The 22852-nt window shown below is 41.2% G+C and overlaps 1 protein-coding gene across 8 annotated transcripts in view; it reads left to right on the top strand.

The window, feature by feature from the left end:
* Positions 1–22852, top strand: part of EYA1 (EYA transcriptional coactivator and phosphatase 1) — a 312611-nt gene that overhangs the window by 263345 nt on the left and 26414 nt on the right. For 5 of the 8 annotated variants that reach the window (XM_029591454.1, XM_029591455.1, XM_029591456.1 and 2 more), the window contains 5 exons: positions 1030–1088; positions 1183–1343; positions 6326–6440; positions 6576–6697; positions 15656–15774. In XM_029591454.1, the coding sequence (XP_029447314.1) occupies positions 1030–1088; positions 1183–1343; positions 6326–6440; positions 6576–6697; positions 15656–15774 (576 nt within the window). The remainder of the gene's footprint in view (positions 1–1029; positions 1089–1182; positions 1344–6325; positions 6441–6575; positions 6698–15655; positions 15775–22852) is intronic. The other 3 variants (XM_029591459.1, XM_029591458.1, XM_029591457.1) reach the window with 1 other exon arrangement.

Raw genomic sequence — 22852 nt, 5'->3', positions numbered from 1 at the left:
CCCTTCCTCAAAAATCCATGGAGAGAAAAAAAAAATGTTCAGAAGGAACCAGAAACACATAAATACAGTATATGGTTGCAGTATTTTAGTAGTTCTGAAAATCTGTCATACTGTTTTATGCTAGCGAGCACGGGAGAGTGCCACCAAAATGATTATGGCTGATATAAATATTTTAGTCTCTGGAATCAGTTTGACCTTTCATGAAGTTCAATAGTATCATTAATGGTTTTCGGCAAAACGTAAGTGACTGGTAGTATTTCTTTGTTTGAAGGTTTGAAATACAGCAGCCTGCCCTTGAAATTTACAGTTTCCCCGGATTTTATTGAGAATGGGAGGAAGGAGTGGAACTCGGCTCTCAATGTGCAATAGCCAGACTGGATATGAAAAAAAATCAACTCGACGAAAGTCATTAGGGTTTGGTTTGGCTATTTTTGTTTGAAACTGTGAGTGTGTGCACATGCTGCTTTCTTAAATGGAGACAAAATAAATAAAACTCACAGCTCTCAAATAAATGGCAAACCAGTAACAGATTTTTTTTGTCTGCACTCCTCAGAAACAGTGGCCTCAGGCTGTGTTGGTGTGTGGCTCAACAGCAATCAGAGGTCATAATTTCATTGGCGGTTACCATCAGATTTAATTTTTCTAGCATGTTGCATTTTACCAAAAAGTCTGGTTCTAGTTATGCTGCGCGCTGAGTGAATTGACTTTGAACAGCACGATGTTTGAACATACCTGAAAGGATACAGCACCGTTTATGGAACACACATGCTAATTGTTTTTACCCGCTTTCCTTTCTAAGTACAAACATGAGTGCTCCGAAAACCATAGGACAGTGGTAGCTAAAGGCTGCACGCACATATTTGCAAAAGGAGTATTAAAATAAATACAATGGTAGTTTATCAAGACTGCCATCTACTGATTGAATGATGCTCAATAAAACTTCCCTAATGCCAAAAATTAAAAGGTCTCTATCTCTATATGTGACTATTGATTGTAACAAGCATGTCATATCTATTGGTGTTTCCTTAGGAATGTGATCAGGTCCATATCGATGATGTGTCTTCAGATGACAATGGCCAAGATTTAAGGTAAGCTGGAGCCAATCCAAAAAAAATGCTTTGGATTTTTCAAGTAGTTCATGGAAAAGTTAAGTAAACTGCCATTAACTTTGGGTTTTCTCAGCACATATAATTTTGGAACTGACGGATTTCCTGCCGCAGCAACCAGTGCAAATTTGTGCCTGGCGACCGGTGTGCGAGGTGGGGTGGATTGGATGAGAAAATTGGCTTTTCGTTACAGACGAGTAAAAGAGATCTACAACACCTACAAAAATAATGTTGGAGGCAAGTAACCATCATAAATATTATTCATTTTAGCTAAAGACAAATAAATTACAATTTACTACAAAGTTTTAGTTTTATGCCCCATTTTGCATTGATTTATATTTATGTAGTGACCTGCTTAGCCTGTATTAATGACTCATGCTAGTCTGACCTAGATTGCTCATTGCGGAACACAGTCCTTGCATCTTTTAGATGTGATGATTGAGGCAGTTATGAGCATCTCTCCCACAGAGAAAGCAGAAACAGCATTCCTGAAAACCTAAGATAAATACCCATAGTCAAGAACAGCCTCTTAAAAGGAGGGAGAATAGAGGCTGAGAACTGAACATTATAAATCATACTTTTTGAACAGAGAGAGCATTATACAGCAGCAAACAGCTAACATTTTCTGCAGTTCGGCCTTGAAATTTTAAAGCAACAGCACTGCTAAAATATGCAATAATTTAGTTGTCAATTAATATACAATTCTCTAAAAGCCATTTTATTGATTTTAATTTATTCTAGAGAAGAACATATTTACAATTTAGTTGTCAATCTAAGTAAACTTGATCATCATCAGAACACCATATTCTTGGTAAAACAAAGACTGCTGAGATTTATCAAAACAGAAGGCATGGTTATAATAAAAAGGACAAACCTATATACATACATAAAAACAAAATAAAATTAATATGGAATACCTACAGTACCTGAATGTAAACCAATGTGATATCTCAGATCAAATGTCGGTATATAAAAATAAATAAATAAATAACACAAGTAGTAATAAGGTAAATGAGGTATTTTGAGAAATCTAGGTAGTACTACTGTTTCAAATCGAATTAAATTACATAAAGAAAAGGTTCTCAAATGATGAGTCTAGATTTAGCTAAGAAGTCTCAGAAGACATGCAGATGGATCATATGGCCAATCCACTGGGATAATAAGAATTTTAAAGCAAGTCAGCAACCTAGCAGTGAGTAAATAAACAATATTTAATGACTACCCATTAAGAGGTTTTGTTGTCACTGGTCCTGAGTGAGTAGATGAAATATCTGTGACTCACAAATAATGAAGTCTGAAGTTAATTATGGATAACCCTCCTATCAAAAGTGAACATTGAAAATAAATTTAAATTCCTAATGAACAGCCATTACATACTAAAATTGATGTTTGGTTTGTTTTGATTTGATGTAACTGTCAGAGTGCCTTTGTAATGCTATGGAATCTAGGGAAGATGACTTTCAAACAAATGTGCGTGACAGCATATATGCACGTATATGGACATGAGCAGATATATGTAAGTATTTTATAATCCACGCATATTATATATATGTGCTTTTTATAAAATACACATATCTCTACCCTGCAACATACACACGTATGTAGACTTATGAGTGAATACATGCAATGGATTGAAACCACATATATCAATGCATTCAACCTACCTATTTTAAAATATATGTGTGTATATTTTATACGTGAAAGTAAAGTAGGACTTACTTGCATGAGTCCTGATTTATGTGTGGAAGTTAGTCAATTTTAACACATGTATGCAAATGAAATTAACCAGTTTACTAATTCGTCCACCAGTTAGCCCAGTCTTTCTCCAGGCCATTGAGACCTTCCTGATTTTTCAGCCTGAACTCCCCCCATTTCACCCAGACCTCCTGCCCAGTCAATACTGCATAATAAACACATTTAATATCACCCCAGATAATTAGCAGGTATAAAAATATCCAAGCAAGTTGGAAAATGTATGTGTGTATCTTTTAAATAGCAATTTATGCCTGTAAATGTTGGTCCCACTCCAGAACATCCCTAGACCACCCTTTTTTAACTCGTGTATATGTATGCATGAAAGTGAAAATACTTGGGCATTTTTAACTTTTATAAAATACGAACACATGAGTTAAAGCAGGAGAGTTGGAACAGGTTGACACCTCCAGCTCTGCTCCATTTCTTGGGAGAGGCAGAACTGATGTACATTGCGGCTCCACTCTACTTCCTTGGGTCCCAGGAAAAAGGTGTCAGAATGCTACTCTGGGTTTTATACATGTAAAGTTTTGAAAATTTACCCCAATGATTAAAGATGATTTTTTTTTAATCTATGGTTATCTAGATCTATGATCTATGGTTATCTAAAGATGGTCTGTTGAACGATTGTGTTTCAATTCTAGAACAGTGTTCAAAGTTCCAGAAACAAATAAAGCAGTAAGTTCTTCTAGAAAATGTACTCTTTGCTTTAAAAAGTTTTCTGATTGATAGTTAGTGATCCCTCATATAAATTAAGACTAGATGAGTGGGTTCATGATAACTTTGAATTCTTTCAGAACCTTGGATTAGGTGAGTGGTCTGGTTTAAATTAAGTGAACCACAAGCAAGTCAGACCCAGTTCAGCTTAAACTGAATCAGAGCCTAGCAGTTCTCCTGGCCAAAATTTGAGCCAATATTGCCTAAACTGAATTCCCATTTTTGCCCCAGGACCAGAACAAGGGTTAGCTTCAAGATTTCTGCAAAAGGAGTAGGTTGAGTGGGAGAATTGCCTAGATCACAAAAAATCTTACTGACCACCTGGCGAGTTGGGAAAATCAAAGATAAACTTACATTGAAAATGTAGAGCCAACAAACAATTTAATGTCAGCTAACTAACTAATAAATTTTGAAGAGAACAAGAATCTCCCCACATGGCTCTGCAGTGGATGGTGGGGCTAACCTTCGGTACCATTCTTCTCTTCCCTGTGCATCACCAGTAAACAGAAACTTTTGCATGACTTTCATGCGAGAATGCTGGAAGTTGGAGGATTGATGGACTCAGGCCAGGAAGGATAAAGGACTGGATAGGGTGGGGCTGGGCTAATGTTTGTGAGGATAAAGGAGAGATACCTGGAGCCTTGCCCTTCTTTGTTTGCCTGACAACCCTAGTACAGCAAATAAGTAGAAGGGTTGGGATGGATGAGGTTGGTTACAGTATAGTTAGGGTAGAGAAGAGGGATAGACTATATTTTGCAGCTGGGAGGGAGTGTGGTATTCCCAAGCTGTGAAGGTAGTGGGGTAGCTGTTGTGGTAACTGGGTGGTGAGGCAATGGAGCTGGCTGTGTCTGCAGACAGAAATCCCTCCAGTTCCTATCTTTGAGACATTTGACAAAAAAGTTGAGGGCAATGGGTTGACATCCATCACTGGTCAGTTGGCTGGCAGTTGGCATGACAGGATTGGATCCACAGGACTGGGCTGATCCTAGGAGATGAGGGACCCCAGGGTGAATCAGCCAGAGCGGGGCCACCCTTTATCCTGAGATTGAATAATGAGCAGCTGTCCATAATGTCTATTGCTGTGGCTCATGCCCCACCTCTATCCAGTATCCTCCATCCCACTCTCCACCCTTCCAAACCCCACCTAATTGGAGTCACCACTGTCCTCCCTAAGCCCCAAAGCTCCATTCTTCCTACAATCCCCACCCAATTCCTGAGTTCCACTTCTCTCCAATGCCAGAGTCTCCCGGAGTCCCTACTTCTGCCCCTCCCACTGGAGCTTGCACCTTTTTCCTCCACTTAGCTCTGCCTCAGCAGCTCCACATCTAACTCTGCAGCTCCTGCAGCCCCTGCAGCCCCTGGTGCTACTTCGCCACGTCCCACATAGGCCTCTGTGGGTTCAGAGAACCCCCATGGTTCAAACACCGGATCATTGAACCATACAGGAGGGGGAGGAGGGATACTGGCAGCTGCAGGAGCAACAGAGTTAGCTGTGCCAGAGAGAGAAGCAGCGCATGGTCCCAGAAAGTGTGGAGCCTGCATCGACTCCCCTGGCTCCCTTTTCCCTCCCCAGGACACCAGTGCCGCAGAAGGCCACCTGGCTTATAAAGTGTGTGTGTGTGTGTGGGGGGGGGGGGGGGGGATTGCACGTTGTTTGCCAGGCTGAAAAGCAACCTGCTGCTTCAGGTTGATGAGGTCATATGGTGACACCAGAAGGCCTTTCTGGTTATTGGCTTGCCTTAAAACCCAGAGGTTTAGAGGTGACTGGTTCCGCTATAAGTTCATTTAACCCAAGTTTGTTTAACTTATCTTCTTCGGTAATTAGTGAAACTACAGCCCTGTACAATCTGTTATCCGCTTTGTTAGAGAAAACTAGTCTGAGTCTGTTTATTTGCAGGTTTTCACTTATTTGCAAGTGAACAGGAGCGGGCGAATAACTGCCAGGGGCAGCCCAGGCCGATAAATCAGAGTTCAGCTGTAAGGCTGAAAGTTTCAAACAAAAGTAAGACAAAAAAGTACAAAAGAGTTGCAAGTCAGTTTGCTTTTACAATTTCAAACAGTACATCTTTGCTCAAGGATTTAATTTCCTGGAATTTCAGGAAGCAAAAAAAAATCCACAGAAAAACTTATGTGACTAAAATTTGCATAAAAAAAGCACTGCGGAACTTTTGCTGGATTCTTAAATATACTCTTTTGGGCAAAAGCCTCTCAGCATTTTCTTCTGTTTTATACATTTTTTCATTTGGATTTTTGTGCTTTCTGAAATCTCAGGAAATGAACAACTCGTTTCGAAAAAAAAATATCTGCTCAATTGAAATAATGCAAGCAAACTGACCTGTAGACTTTTTGTTCTTTTATGCTCTACTTTAAGCCAAAACTATTATAACTGATCCTGAATCATTTGATTTTAATTTGAATGGGATTTGACAATCTAGGGAAAAGCCAGGATGAGCACATCAGAATAGAGTCTGAGGCAGCTTGCCCATCTCAAGCACAAATTATTTTAATCATGTAATACCACATTTAAAGCACAAACACCAAGAAATGCACTGTATTTTGAGGTTTGATTTGAAATAATTCTATGACATGATGATGAGTGTTGCCATTATTTCATTACAACCTGGAAGCGAGTTGTCTATGAAACGTTTTGGACTTTTCAATGTAGCTGAGTGATTTTCCAGGATATCAGTACAAGGAATCCTTCATAAATTGACCTTTCTTACAGGGGTTTCCTTTATTTTGAACCACAGGTCTGCTTGGTCCCCCAAAAAGAGAGGCATGGTTGCAATTAAGAGCCGAAATTGAAGCTCTTACAGATTCCTGGTTAACACTTGCACTGAAGGCACTCACGCTTATTCATTCTAGGTAAATACAATTTTTAAAAAAATGTTTTCAAAATAATAATGATCATTATTCCAGTTTGATGATTTTTACATAGTAGTCTCCAGGTTATAATTACTTTTGTAACTTTTTGTTTTGTTTTGTTTTGTTTTCCAAAAGGTCAAACTGTGTGAATATTCTAGTTACGACTACACAGCTTATTCCAGCACTGGCAAAAGTTTTACTCTATGGATTAGGGGTTGTATTTCCAATTGAAAATATTTATAGTGCAACTAAAATAGGTAAGTTATTTAAGTAGAATATTTTTAAAGTTGAAAACCTTTAATTACAGACTGTTATATTTTTATAGATATTTAAGGCTTGGTTTCTTTATTTCTATATTTGTACAGCAGTAAAAAACAAAGAGAATCGGTAGTAGAAACGCCCTTTATTATATGATGCCCGACTCTGGCCGAGTTTCGCTCTCTTTCATAGAGCTGCCTCAGGGGCAATCAATTGGAACAGGACCTAGCTTGATGGACTCTCTACCTGGGTAACATCAAGCTAGGTGGAGAGAACATTTTACAAATCTCATCTTGGAGTGAGTTTCCTCACTCCGAGGGTCATCAAATGTTCACAAGAGACCACTCTTCTGTTCGTACATCTAACATTGAATGTCAAAGGGGCCCCTAACCCCCTACACTGATACCTAACCCTCACCTCGAGTTACTAGGTGGGCCTACCATAGGGATACAAATACCTATCTAGGGAGATGCCATTATGGCTAGGTTCCCCCCCACCCCTCCAGTGGTTATATGTGGGAAATGCAACAGGTCTGGCTCCTATTGCAAAGTCTGATAATGTTATCACAATTTGCACTAACTTAGCTCTTCGCATAGGTAATTAGCACAAATTGCAATAAAATGAATATTTGCATAAACCACACCCCTTTTGCTATCGCATGTGATACTTACCGCATTTTGATAAATCCAGGCCATAGTCATTTCACTTGTAAATCCAGGAAAATGGAGAATTGAGAGGTATTTATATTTAATCACCATTGTTCACTACCATATTACGGAAAATATGAGGATAACCGTCAAACAAATGTGCGCAGTGGCATATTTACTCATATATGGCCATGAGCAGATCTACACAAATATCTTAGGATATACATGTGTTTTTATAAAACACATATATCTCTGTATCCTATCTAAAAAAATTATAGGTGTGCATATTTTATGTGTGAAAGTAAAGTACAAATTACTTACATGTCCTGATTTACATGAGTCAGTTAGTTATAAAATGTGCACATGTAAATGAAAACAACTAGTTTACCAATTAGTCCACCAGTTTGCTCAGTCTTTCATTTGTGGATTTTCAGCCTTAACTGACTCCAGTTTACTCAGACCTCCTATCCAGTCAGTACTATATACAATAAAATTTCTAATATCACGTAACAATAAATCACCAAAATAGCCCAGAAATATAATTATTCCAAAATCGATAATATCAAAGTCAACAAAAATGAAAGATCTTGCTCATTTATTTCAACTATTGCAAAACTGAGCATAACCACCTTATGTGCTAATATTCAGGCCAATCTAAAAAGGCCCACATGTGTAAAAATTGAGGGTGATGCGCGTGGCCGCGCTCGCACATTTTACAAAGGGCCTGGCCATGCATGTAACCCCCATTATGTGCAGACTTGCCAGGCCAAAAGAGGTGGCCTGGGGGGCGTGGTCTTGGAGGGGAGGGGCAGGGCAGACTGGGATAGTGCCATTAGATGCTGTCCCGGGGAAGTGCGCGCCAGAAGATACTTCTGCTCCAGGTTAGGGGTCGGGAAGGAGAGGGGAGAAAGGATACGGTTAGGATTAGGGAAGTTCTCTCCCAGTCCGCTCCTTAACTGGAGCGAACTGGGAGGGAACTGGGAAAGGCCTACCTGCATCGCCGTGCATATTTTCTAAAAATCCCTCCTCATTGCACACGTGACAGACACATGCTCGCTCCGATTACAAAATCAGCGCATGCATGTCCGCACGGCTATCATATTTTATAAGATGACCTATGGCCATGCCACCCTGAATGCGCTGATCTTGTCTCATCTTGGAAGCTAAGCAGGGTTGGGCCTGGTTAGTATTTGGATGAAGCCATGTATCGGAAATTGCCTGCTTCAGGGGATTGTATTTGTTTAACAGCTCACTCATAGACACTCCCTCTATTGCTCAACGTTCAATGTGCTCTTGCTCAACTTTCAAAGGTCTGAGATAGGCAAGGTATGAGAAGATCCATCACAGTCCTGAGTGTTCAGCATGGCCCTGATATAGTGGTGGGACTATATACAATATTAGCACATAAGGTGGCTATGCTCTTTTTTGCAATAGTTGAAATAAATGAGCAAGATCTTTCATTTTGTTGACTTTAATATCACATAACGCCAGATTATTAACAGGTAGAAAAATACATCCGTTGGCAAATACATGTGCTTGTCTTTTAAAATAGCAGCCTCCACACACGTATGTGGTGGCCCCCATCCCAGAGCACCCCAAACCTTACCTTTATTACAGGTGTGTATGTGCACGAGAAAGTAAAATTACATGCATATATTTGACTTTTATAAAATATGGAATATATGAGTAGAGGCTATTTATGCATGTACATACTAATTTTTACACGCAGGGACAGTAACTTTCAAACCAGTGCATGTGCGCACATTTGCGTGCATACGTTGACCCGCAACCAGGGACGCAGCCATTTTATAACATAGGCACGCATATGCTCGCATGTTATAAAATAGCTTGACCATCCATGCCAAAGTTTGTGGGCACGCACATGTGTGCGCAAATCCCGCTTCTACCGCATAGATCAGGGGATTTTAAAAGGAGCGCATGCCTGCGCCATTCTCAGTTTTATCAGTTCATCCCCAGTTTGTCCAGTTAAAAGATAGGCCTTCCAAATTCCCCCTAGCATAATAGCCTTCACGCCCCCCCAGTTAGCCCCGATCCCACAAATCTGCCTAGTTTTCTTTAATTTTAACTTCACCATAGCAGAATTAAATTTATGCGGCAGGCGTGTGTTGGCTCACATAAGTATTTACGCGCACATCCCAGGTCTGTGCCCAGGACCACACCAGCTCTCCGCCCCTTTTTGAAAACGATTGAGATGTGTGCGCCTTAGGAGTTGCGCGCCTACGTCCGTGGCTTTTAAGATCCGATCAGCACACGTGAGCCTGAGTTCTTCAGTGCGTGCTCTGGGCTTTTAAAATTCACCTCCTAAAGTTGTGAAAATTCAAGACTGTTTAAATAAAAAGAGAACTGAATACATGGGGTTTTTTTCTTGTAGCAATTACCAGTTGAAATTTTCACTTGTTTTGTTAAAGTTAGAAATTGCCATATTCAAAACATGGCAATATTGAGATAAAGCTCAGATTTAAGGGCCAGATTTACTAAGGCTTTTGTCCCATTCTTTGTGTGTGGGAAAAGGCACTAGTTTCTTTAAAACAGCGGTGCTAGCTGGTAGGGATGTGCAGAGGGACGCCATACGTTGCATTCGTGATTCGGATTCGTCGGGGAGCAGATACATTGCATTCGGCTGTATGGCGCCCCAGTATTCAAAATGGCGCCGATCGCCTTTGCCCTCACAATGTCACAGGGGCCAATCGTCGGTACCTGTGACAAAGTGAGGGCAAAGGCGATTGGCGCCATTTTGAGTACTGGCATCAGACGGCCAGCGTGCAGGAGGTCGCTCCCGGACCCCTGCTGGGCTTTTGGCAAGTCTTGTGGGGGTCAGGAGGCCCCCCCCAAGCTGGCCAAAAGTCCCTGAGGGTCCAACAGGGGTCCCAGAGCGACCTGCACTCCGACCGTCCGAAGCCAGTACTCAAAATGGCGCCGATAGCCTTTGCCCATATTATGTCACAGGGGCTACCGGTGCCATTGGTCAACCACTGTCACATGGTAGGAGCACAAGATGGCGCCAATGGCCATGTGACAGGGGCTGACCAATGGCACCGGTAGCCCCTGTGACAAAGGCTATCGGTGCCATGATGAAACCGGCACCGAGGGTATGAGTGCAGGGGGTGGCTCCCAGACCCCCCGCTGGACCACCAGGGAGTTTTGGTAAGTCTTGGGGGGGTTCAGGAGGGTTGGGGGGTTTGTTTAACTGTTTATTTAGGTGGCCATATATTTCGGCAAAGATTCGTGTATTCGTGGGGAATCGCGATACATTTCGCTTCCCCACGAATACTACGAATAGTGCAATATACGTTGCAGATCACCAATACGGCGAAAACGAATGCACACCCCTACTAGCTGGTGTCTTCAAAATAGAAACTTGCATGCTTCTTGGTTCGATTACATCTTGTTTTGTCTTTTTACAATGCCATCTTTCTTTTTTGTCCTATTATATTATCTATTTTATGTTTTCATATTTTTGGAATAAAATATGTATATACTTCTTATACTATGACCCTTTTAAGTTCTCTTCATATGTATCACATTTTTCAGTGTAATGTTTTCATGGGTTTGATGAGCACCAGGACAGCAGCCTTGTGATTTTACTTTCATTCTTAAGGGTGGATAAGCTAGAAGAATGTTCCAGAACTTTAAACAATATCTCCTTAGTAATGAAACATAAATCAGAGCAAAAAGGGTGAGCTTAATGATTTTGTGTTTTCAATGCCAATTTAATTATTAAAGAATATTGATAGTAATAAGCCTGTAATGTAAACCTAAACAAGACCCACATTAAGCAACCTCCTAAGGTATTTTATTTCAGCGACTTGAAATGAGAAATTGGATAATGGTCACAGTGTGAGATCTTTAAACATTGTCACATTCCTGAATCTCAGATTGGTACTTTTAGACCATCTTATTTTTCATTGCCTACAGTAACTCCAATTGGTCTACGATCTGGAATAAAAATAAAGAAATTCTGGATTTGGATGTAGAGTTTTCATATAATTCTGAAAGGAGTACTGCAACTGGAGGACATAGCCAATGATATTAAGAAACTTCTAGATATCCCCATGGCCTCATCTATACAAAGCTTTTTAAGTAACAGTAAGGAATATGATTTTTGATTTATTGATACCTCTCTTCAAGAGAGTATCAGAGCAGGATACAATTAAAAATACAAGGAACAAACAATATACATAAATTCATAACATCCAATAAAATTATATATACATCAAACATCTCTTATAAAATTGTACAATTGGTTAAAGACTCTACCATACTTAAATTCAGAAAAACTCTAATCATTAATCAATAATGATAGTCATGTTTTTGCCTTTTTGTCTGAAGTCTAAAGGAGTAGAATTCCAGATTATAGGACCAAAACAGCTAAAAGCATCATGACAATTGATATGAAAATACACCTCTAAAATCTTTTAGGTTCATACTAGGCTAGCCAATCTACCAGATATTGTGGCTTCCCTCTCCATGGGCATTTCACAATTAAAGAAAGCACTTTAAAAAATAATTAGGATAATACTGGTAACCAATGTAGTTCCCATAATATTAGAGTCACATGATTGTATTTTTTGCACCTAATAAAACCTTTGCAGCAGTGTTCTACAATAATTGTAGGCTTTTATTAACTACTCCTGGAAGACCCTGATAAAAAGAATTACAATAATATATCCTCAATCTTACTAATGCATGAATCAAAATTTTCAAATCTGATTGCTCAAAATAGAGATATAATTTATGGATGAAATGTAGCTGACAGAAACACAATCTTACTATGTTGGAAATTTGAGAGCCTAATAAGAGTGCAGGGTCTATTAGGATACCCATGTTAGATACTGAGATAATTCAAGAACAATGAGTGCCACTTGAGAAAAAATGACCAATGGGTTCTTTTTCCTTGGAATCCAGTGATTGATGCACACTGAGCTCCACCAGGATTGAGTATTTAAAAAAAAAAAAAAAACAACAAAAAACCTCTGTAAAATATATTGAACATAAAAAAGCTGAAACTGCTCAAGGATTGGCATTAATTATGAGATTATATATTTAATAAATAATGAATACAGAATATGCAGCTCCTTTAAGTGATGACAAAGAAATAGAGCAAAGAAAAAGGTTCTTTAAAAATTCTAAAGTTTGTGTGTAGGAAAGTGGTTTTAACTTAAAATTAGTTGCATATGGTCTGGTGTATTGTTGAAGTAATTTGCCTTATGCAAATTAGCTTAGAATGTTTGGAACCATAAGGAGAATTTCTATTTTGGCACTATTAACCTTATTAGACTATATTAATATACACAGATCGGAAACTATGTGCAATACAAAAGATGTTAAACCTGCAAAGGATTTTATTGGCAGATCCCAGTAAAGATTGTTGTTGATGCTGATATCCAAAGGCATTTATTTGAATAATTTATGAGTAATCCAGATGAGTGCCTACTTCTGAATATCACTGTCACTTACCCGTCTAAGTTTTAGCTGGATAAGTTATTACCCAAAGGTTCAAAATTTTGGTAAGGGCATTGGATGCAGAATCTTCTCCTCTCTTCTACTGCCCCCATTAAGGTCACTCTGAGCCTCCCCACCCCATTTGCATCCACTTAATTCTTTAATTCCATCTGGGAACTCAGATCTTGCATCCAGCTCCTGATGCATCCGGTGTTGCTCTGAGGAGAATGCAGCTCATGTAAGCAACCATTGTTGTGGTGAAAGAATGGCTCTGACCACAACACTGATACCTTACGTGACCAGCATTGCCGTCACAGCAACGCTTAATGTGCTGGGAACTCAAGGCAAGATCCCAGCTTCTGGCTGGCGTTAAGACGTTTTGGGGGATGTAGATGGGTTGGGAGAGTAAGCGTGACCTTAATGGGATGGCAGAGGAGGGGAGAGGATGTTGAATGCAGTGGAGCTTAGCAAAATTTCAAACTTTGGGAGAGGGGGAGAGGATGGAAAGATTTTAGATCTGGAAGCCTTAAACTTCAAATCTCACTATAATGGATCTTCGGGGTGGGTGGGAAGGACTGGGCAGGAAGACCCTCCCAAGAGCTTTATTTTTCTTCCAGCTGACCTCTGCTTAACCAGCATAAAGTTCCTGAAACCTAACAGGCTAGATTTGAGTATCACTGGTAAACTTACCCAGATAACTTTGCAACCTTAAACAGTGATATTCAAATCTAGCCTGTTAGGTTTCAGAGTTATTTGGGGTAGGTTTACTCAGTTAACTTTATTCAGAAATTTTATGCGGGACGTTTATCCTGCTGAATATAACCAGGTTAACCTATCTGGCTAACTTTAGCCGGATAAGTTAGCCGTCAAGGCTTTTTTTGAATATTGGCCTCGTTGTGCTTAAAGTAGTAGCTTTTGGTTTGTATTTTTAAGAGCATTATATTTTGGATACAATCACACATTTCAACCACTGTGTAGGTGTGGCCGTGTGATTGCATCATCAATAATGTCTAAGAGATTGGAAGAGCAAACCTGCCCTTCCCACAAAGAAACAGGAGCTTTGGCTCTCATGATGAGCTGTTAAGGATAACTTAGAGAGCCATGTCACTTTGAAGTAGGGAAGAAGGAGAAGGGAGAATGGAAAGTGGATTATAGGGTTTGCTAACCAACAGGATCATCCCTAGATAGGGAGCCTCAGGAGTGACCTATTCTGTCACTTCAACATGCCTGCACTGAGGAAGTACTGAATCCTAGTAGAGGAGGAATGAGAGATTGACAGGAATTCCTGTTCTCCTCCCTTCCTCAGATGCTCCATCTCCTCCCTCCCCAGTTCTGATGTGCTATTATCCTTGGTTAGCCTTCTCCATCCCCAGTGTTGTCCCTACTTTGTTTACCCCTTCCTGTTGCCTTTTTCCCTGGTGAGCTATCTTATCACTGTTCAACACCACCCAAAACGTTTTTGTTCTGCAAACCTTCTCTCCCTCACAACTTCTGCCACTGTCACCAGTGATGTACCATCATTGTTTTCACTTCATTCCTGTGGCCCTGGTGCCACATGGCTCTTTGATTACATTTGAGTGCATAGCACTGGTAGTTCTCTGCTGTTCTTCCAGTACCAGAGGAACATAGTCAGCACTGCATGAACTGCACAGAACTGTTGGTACATGCCACAGGGTTATCTTTAGACCCATATCGTGAACTGCCATGAGACCCCCTCTAGTTTTGGGCCCAAGTACAATCACACCTGTCTTTAGATGGCCCTGAGACTAGATGGGGCCAATGAAGAGGGAAAGAGGTAGGGAAAGCAGGGTGAGATGGCTGGAAATAATTATACTACCTGCCCTACCATCTTTTTTTTTTTTTTTTATGATTCAACAATAATCCACCCACTGCATTTCAGAAGACTTGAAAATGGTGACCTTCATTCACTGCTGCAAGAAAATTAACTTCTGGAAAATATTTGATGCGTGGAACATTTGTGCTCTTTTTTTGTCCTGGTAGTTCCTCCTTTTGCTTTTTTCTTCCAGCTCAGCTGGAACCAGGGCTGGGATTCTGGCAGCAGGAACCTTCATTCACAACTACTCACAGATTTTTCCTCTATTTTCGTAAACCCAGCCTTCCAATGTCTGGTCGTTGCATCAGTAGTTTTCAGGCTAAAATCAATGCACCAGGGATTCTTCTATCATGGAATGTAAATCTGGCCACTGGTGTCACCCTTAACCATGACTCCATCAGACCCCCTCAAAGGCTGTAAATGTTGCCTCTGCAGTATCCCCAGCCACAGCCCCAAATGAGCTAGGTTATAGAAGACACATTTCAGGGATAAAACTGGGGATCTTCTACATAGCAGAGTACAGAACTGTCGATGAGCCACCAGACTGGCCAGTACAGATTTAACACATTACCTGAAATATTTAATTTTCTTTGAGAAAATTCCTAGACTGCCTTCCCAGTCTTTCTATGCTGCCCAAAGTGGTGTACAAAGATGCAATAAAAACATAAAATTCATATTTCAAAGATCAAAAAAATAAATCCTAATAAAAAGTAAAGTGTTCAAGAGACAGCTTCACCCCAGTTCATGTGTATACTTTTTTATTTATTTTATTTTTTGTATCTTCCAGAGAGTAAAATCTGTAGTTTGCTGCTAAGTAAAAGATGTTGTGGAGGTGATGTGGTGTTTATCTAGAATGGAAATCAAAATAATACTGTCATGCATTGTGCCAGGACAAAGAGCCCTGTACTTTTCATTTACACAAGAGCAGCACTAAGGCCAGCCCTGAATCAAATCAATCAAAAAATGATCAGCTAGAAGAATGGCGTTGTCTCCAAAATTCTAATTTTTAATAGTTGCTGCTTGTTCTTTAGGAAAGGAAAGTTGTTTTGAACGAATAATTCAAAGATTTGGAAGAAAAGTGGTATATGTTGTTATAGGAGATGGTGCAGAAGAAGAACAGGGAGCAAAAAAGGTAAGACTGCTTATTCTGTTTTATTTTATTTATTTATTTATTTATTTATTTATTTATTTAACAGTTTTATATACCGCAGTTCAGGTAACAATGTTACTAATCACTTCGGTTCACATTTCAACAATTACAATGACAATATAAAGAGTAATTTATAAAGTCTTACATAGAACAGGGCGAGTGAAACTTGGATAATAACTTACAATGAACAGGGAGAGAACAAATTATATACAAATAGCTTATAAGAACAAAAGCTTATAAGAGCAGAATGTGAAGTCAATGGAGCTGTCTTGGAAAGACCTAAAGTCATTGTCGTGAAATTCGTTCGGAAAAGCAAGTGCGCATGGGAGATTATTGATGGAAGGATATGGAAGGATCTTTATGTATCATTACCCTGACCTAATACTATGTAATATTTCATACCAAAACAGGACAAATATATACCTTTCCATGTTGTTATATGTTCAAATAAAAGAAAAACACAATGGGATAGATATTCAAAACAAAGCCAGCTATCTAAGGACCTGATTCACTAAGCGTTTTTCCCATAGACACAAAATGGGAGAAAAGCCTTAATGAATCTGGCCCTAAGTTAGCCAGAGAGACATATCCAGGTAACTTAGGCCTGGATTCATCATTCTTCGCAGAATGATGAATCCTGCAAAAACGGGGGGCGGGCCTGCGAAAGCCCGCAGCCTTCACACCACGGCAATGCAATTTCAGCAGCTGCGGCGTGCCGGCTTTCACACCGAATAGCGCCACCGTGAAAGGTGCTGTTATTCGGCGCGCTACTGCCGACAATAACATTAGTAACATTAGCGCCGGCAGCGAAGCCTCCGCCCCAATCTAATTTGCATGCTTTCGCATGCAAACAGGTCCTTTTCGCATGTGATAGAGGCTTATCGCAGGCAATACGGCTGTATCGCGTGCGATAAGCCTTTGGAAAATAACCCCCTTAGGCCAGAAGCATAGGGTTAGTAACTTTTAAGCAGGCACATGGGCGCAGATGCATGCGTGTTCATAAGCTCACAGCCAGGGATGCGGCCATTTTATAGCATTTGTATGTATAAATGCGCATGGTATAAAATAGACTGTCCGCACGTACATGTGTACACAGTTTTAAGTGGTCGCGGCCTATGCTCGCAAAAGCCGCTTCTACCGCGTAAGTAGGGAGGGGGGGGGGACACTTGCCGACGCATTTTCCAGTTTTCCCAGTTCACCTAGGTAAGGGATAGGTCTTTCAAAACCCCTAGTTTAATAGCCTTCTTTCTCCCCTGTTGGCCCCCCAACCCTTAAAACCCTGCCGATCTATCTAATTTGCACCATTTTATCACTTACGCGTCCCCCATAGCAGAAGTAAAGTTACGTGGCAGGAGACCCCAGTGCGCGCCTGTGCGCGTCAGCATCCGCGTGCAACATTGAAGTTGAAATCCAGGAACGCCTACCCCCCCTCCCAGACCACGCCCATGCCCCACTCCTTTTTCAGAACTTTTCATTTGTGCTCGTAGTGGAAGAAATGTGCATAAACGGGAGCCTTTTAAAATCTGCTTAGTGCGCTCCGGCCCAACATATTCATGTACCTCCAAGTTCTGGTGTGCGCCAGGCATTTAAAATTCACCTTTAAGGCTTTTCTTCCATTTTCTGTCTATGGGAAAAACCCTTAATGAATCAAGTACTTAGAAGGGATATTCAGTTCCATGGCTATGCAGATGGCTATGCAGTTCCATGGCTATGGGATATTTGCTGGAAAAGTCTTATCTATCTACGATTAGACCTTCTATTGAGCAGAGCTAATTTAGATGGATAACTTCTCCAGCTATTTAGTGCCGCACCTTCATGCTCACTGCCCGCCCACAAGTTATCAGGTTAAAACTTAGCCAGATAAGTGACTTATTCATCTTAAGTGGCAGCTGGTGAACATAGCCGAATATTCAGCAGCCACTACTTAGGTACATAAGTCCTACTTATCTGGCTAAGTAGCTTTTGCATATCGACCTCCATATATAAAATTACATAGAAAGGAAGAACTTCATCATGTCCTTAGCAGTGGTAACAGATGAGGCTTATTATCACCAGACAGCCATTCAGCTGCCTCTGTGAAAGGAATTGGTGGCCACGGTCCATTTCCTAATTGACAAGTATTAATACTTGCATTGCTATCATTCCCTGTACTTGGAAATTAAAGGGGTCGATTTTAAGACCCACGCATTCCCGTCTATGTACACGCGGTTCCCGGCATGCACACATGGATGGGCCAATTTTATAACATGTGCACGTCGCCACGCGCATGTTATAAAATATGATGTCCACGCACACGTGCGTGCCAGATTTTAACATCCGCGAGTGGCTCATGACTCATGCGCGCAGAGGAGGGAATTTTCAAATTACGCGTGGCGACACGATAGGCCTTTTTTCCAGTTCCCTCTCAGTCCGCTCCAATTATGTGGCGGACTGGGAGGAAACTTTCCTATCCTTAACCCTACCCTTCCTACTTCTCCCCCTCTCATCCCTGACCCCTAAACCTACCCTAACTAACCTATTTTTTTTATTTTATTTTTTTATTTACCTGCTCCTTTGAGCAGTGGTAAGTTCTGCACGCCAGCCAGCTGCCAGCGCGTGCTTCCCCAGGACAACAGCTAGTAGCGTACCTGAGTTTACATGCGTGGCCAGGCCCGTTGTAAAATGCACGTGGCGAGCGCAACGCCCGGACACGCATGTAAACCCTGAAATTTACATGCGTAGCCCTTTTAAAATCTGGGCTTAAGTGAGAGTTTAAGTTTCGAGTACCATCAATGTAGTATGTTTCAAAGACCCCAGACTCAGACAATATGTTTGCAAGGATTTTCCACAAGGGCTTTCCAGGTTTCAATATTGTCAAAACTATACCAGTAAAAAGGGACATCCCCCAAGAAATACCAGATACCAGTTTCCAACAGCATCTTGAAACTGGAATGTGTATTATAGTGAAATAATATGACGCATTAACACCTGTTATGTCCGGTGTTCAGCTAGATTAAAATGTTGGTGTAATTCAGTCTGTTTGTTCAAGAAGCCCGTGCATATTTTGCATTCAGATTATAGTATTTAAATGTGAGAATTTTGTTGTGCTCCCACGTTCTCTGATGACAATAATGTGGCTTTTGCTTTGTGAAGAAAAGCTAATTTCTGCACAGTGACCATGTAATTTAAAATACCTAACTTGTTTGCCTGAAAGGTGCTTGTTAATTTTTGTATTTCAGTGAAAGGTGGTGAACAATGAAAGAGCTTACAAATTGCTAGGTACGAGAATGAAAGCTTGCATTAATGACAGCTTTTCTAACAGGTCACACGCTTTTTGGGTTAGGAAGGAATAGGGCAGGTTTCTACAAGCTCTTTTACCAAGCCAAAATGCTGAATCAGTGCCTTGCAGTGGCAAACATTCCATGCGTTCGTCCAAAAGCAATCATTCTTGTAATTGATGTACTGTGGGGACTGTCAGTCCAGAGAAGGAGGTTGATGATTTGCTTTTGTATTAGAAAATGTTTTCTAGTAAGTAGCTTTCCTCAAGCTTTGAGTGATGAAAGCCAAGACAAGTGGTAGAGGAATGGCCTATTGGTTAGAGCAGTAGACTAAGAAGCAGAAAAGCTAAGGTTCAAATCCCACTGCTGCTTTTTGTCACCGTGGGCAAGTAATTCTCTTCTCCAATACCTCATATATAAAGTTGGATTATAAGCTTTGTGGGGCCTATGGTTTGGATAGGCAGGTAATTAAAATGGTAAAAAAAAAATTCAACCCTTACAATCTAGTCAGGTATTATTTATTGTTTCCTAAACTATTGTCTCTGCAAAGACAGCTTAGTAAATTAGTTTAAGAATATATTTTAGATAAATACAATAAATATGCTCAGGCCTGCAACCTTACAACATAGTTTTAGAGCTGCCAAGTGAGAAAGTTTCAGGAGGGAGACTTTAGGTCAGTCTTGTTTTTTTAAACTTGTATCATAGTGCATTGTGGTAGTCGTAGTCATACTTATTCCACTGGAAATCTACACAACAGTTGCCGAAGTGCATCAAGAGGGATGTAAAAAAGACAGAAATGGTCAAAAGACTCCCTCCAGGAGCTGTACTCCTTGGCAGATCTGTAGCTCAATCTTATATGCCTTACTTTTAATTCATAAAAATCATGACTGGATCTAGAAGTCAATGCGGGGGACCTGGATTCATCTTTGATTTTCCAGATCCTCTGTTTTCTGAAATTGCATGGCTTTCCACACTTTGTTGGCTTCACGTAATCCACTGTGCTCTACAACTCACTCAGAAGGTTCTTCCCACGTTGGGTTTCTATTTTTCTCAAGACACATTTTACCAGTTGGCTTCACATACTCCACTCTGTTCTATAGCTTACTCAGAAGGTTCTCTAAACACAGTCCTAATTCTGGTGCAGAAACTCATGGTACCATGTTGGGTCTCTATTTTTCTCAAGAAACATTTTACCGGTGTTGTGAGCCCAGCCCTCCTTTCTCCAAAACATAACCAGAGTTTATTAGAAAAAGTGAAAGCTGCTGGCTGCTGAAGTAGCAATAGGATTCTGGTCATGCCAGTGCTGTTGCTTTTCTCAACCTGGGAGTTGGGAGGCAGGGGAGACTGAATCTCCACCCATCAAATAAATGTTATCCTTCTTGTTTCTATATGTTCTACAATAAATTGCACAGAAAGCAGACATGGGGGAGGAAGTTGAGAATTTTGTGGCTATTGGCAGAAAGTTGTGATCATGAGCATCTTCTTTTAGTAACCTCCACCTTGTCTGTCTTCACCACCATCATACCAATCTCATCAAAAGTGGGAGGCTGAGACCAAAACATTTGAGTAACTATTATATTCAATTAAGTTTACAGACATAATAAAGAAATATCCTGTTCTTCCATGCTCCTTACCTTCTACCAACTCCATAAATAGAAAATGCTACATATATATACCAGCTAATCTTGAATAGATTTGATAGGCACAGTAGTGATATATATGGCATTGAGGGAGTAGGTTATATGCTTATCTACCTCAATATTTACAATGCATTAAAACTACCATAAGGCTGTATTTAAACTATTTCAGAACAACCATATATAAAGAACATGCCTGCAACAGTTTGCACATTTGTCTTATTGTGTATAGGTATTACTAAGGTCCCATAAACTGTTTCCTATTTAATGAATAAAGCTAATAGGAGAACAGAACAACTTTATCTTCATGAATAAAAAATATGTAGATTAGCAAATTCTGCCCAAAAGGGCCAGTCTAATGGGTCAGTGCATCATTGCACACCCCTGTTGCGTCAAAGGTGGACCCTTGGGCCGAGGTGGGGTTGATGCAACCCACAGGTAAGGACCTACGGGTCCCCACTGTCGGCAGGCAGAGTGGGCTGAAAGACAGAGGCTGCTGGAGCTTCACCTATACTAGCCCTCGTTCTCTGCGGGTTGTTGAGCCTTTGAGTTCCGGGGCCAGCAGGACTTATAGAAACATAGAAATGACGGCAGAAGAAGACCAATTGGTCCATCCAGTCTGCCCAGCAAGCTTCACACTTCTTTTTTCTCATACTTATCTGTTTCTCTTGGCTCTTAGTAACCTTAGGTTCTATTTCCCTTTCACCCCCACTATTAATGTAGAAAGCAGTGATGGAGCTGCTTCCAAGTGAAATGTTAAGTTTGATTAGTTGGGTAAGCGGCAGCATAGCTCTCTGCCGTTGAAGCAGAGATATGCGTGAAGTATTAGTTTTTCTACTCCCCTGCCGTAGAAGCAGGGAGCTATGCTGGATATGCATTGAAAGTGACGTATGCCTTGAAAGTTACATTAACTATCATCAAATATTGAAAAGCCTAATAATTGGTAATTGAATAAGCCTAATAATTGGTAATACCTATAGCCCATGAACCCATCCCTGTTTTTTTTTGTTTGTTTGTTTGTATTTTCTTTTTTTAATTGGGAGATGGCAGCCCTCCATCCTTCCGCTCCGTGAAGGTGAAACACCAACCACTGGCCACTGGCATCCCACTCTGTGAATGCCTCTGTGGCCATTGCCGCTGGCATCTGTATGTAGTTGCAGTAGGAGTTGGTTCAGCCCAGAGACAGCAGGTGGTATAGTCTTACCCCAGGCTGGGTAATGTCCTGGAAACTCGGGTGCCAATGGAACAAAGGCAGACAGAATGGCATTCGAGCAAAAGCAGGCCGAGGCCTGAAGAAACCACGTCTAGGGAGTAAGATGAAGAGGCGTCCAAAGGTAGGCTCGAGTCAGGGCTGGCAGCAATCCGAAGGCAGTGGCAAGCAAGTCTGAGGTCTGATCCCGGAGATGGTCGAAGGCATAGTCGGACAAAGCAGAGGTCTGGGTCTGGAGATAGGCAATGCGTAGTCAGACGAAGCAGAGGTCTGGGTCTGGAGATAGGCAATGCGTAGTCGGACGAAGCAGAGGTCTGGGTCTGGAGATAGGCAATGCGTAGTCAGACAAAGCAGAGGTCTGGATCTGGAGATAGGCAATAGCGTGGTTGGACGAAGCAGAGGTCTGGGTCTGAAGATAATCAATGGCAAAGTCAGGCAAAGTAAAGTCAAAGTCCATGTAGTCAGTCCGATGCATAAGCAGAGTAGGAATGAAGAGACAGGAACCAGCAACACGAGAAACAGGAACGCAGGGATGAGACAAATCTCTAGGAAGCAACGAGTACTCAACCAGTTAGGATACCTGTTGCAAAGGCAACGCTAGGGAGCGGAACCTGAGCTTAAATACTGTAGTTAGGTTGACGGCATCATTCGGGGCCGCGGCCAGGTTCCCGCTGTGGTCCCTACTTAAGAATCAATGGTGCATGCGCGCCTAGGGAGGGGCGCAGAGCGAGTAGCAGCGCCTCTCTGCGGGCCATGTGGAGAGGCCTGAGAAGTGGAAGCAGGACCAGGAACGCCAGGGACTGTGGCAGAGCCGGAGGCACCGGGGGAGGCCCGAGGACGGAGCTAATGGCCCACCGTCACCAGCAAGGAGGAACCAGAGGCTGGTGTCACTGTAGAAAGGTGAGAGGGTTGTGCCATGGGTCTGCTGTGGACGGCATGTGTAGCAACTGCCACCA

Source organism: Rhinatrema bivittatum, chromosome 2 (assembly GCF_901001135.1).
Source record: "Rhinatrema bivittatum chromosome 2, aRhiBiv1.1, whole genome shotgun sequence".
Classification (NCBI taxonomy): domain Eukaryota; kingdom Metazoa; phylum Chordata; class Amphibia; order Gymnophiona; family Rhinatrematidae; genus Rhinatrema; species Rhinatrema bivittatum.
The sequence above is the reverse complement of the archived record's forward strand: the minus strand, read 5'-3'. Positions and strand labels throughout refer to the sequence as shown.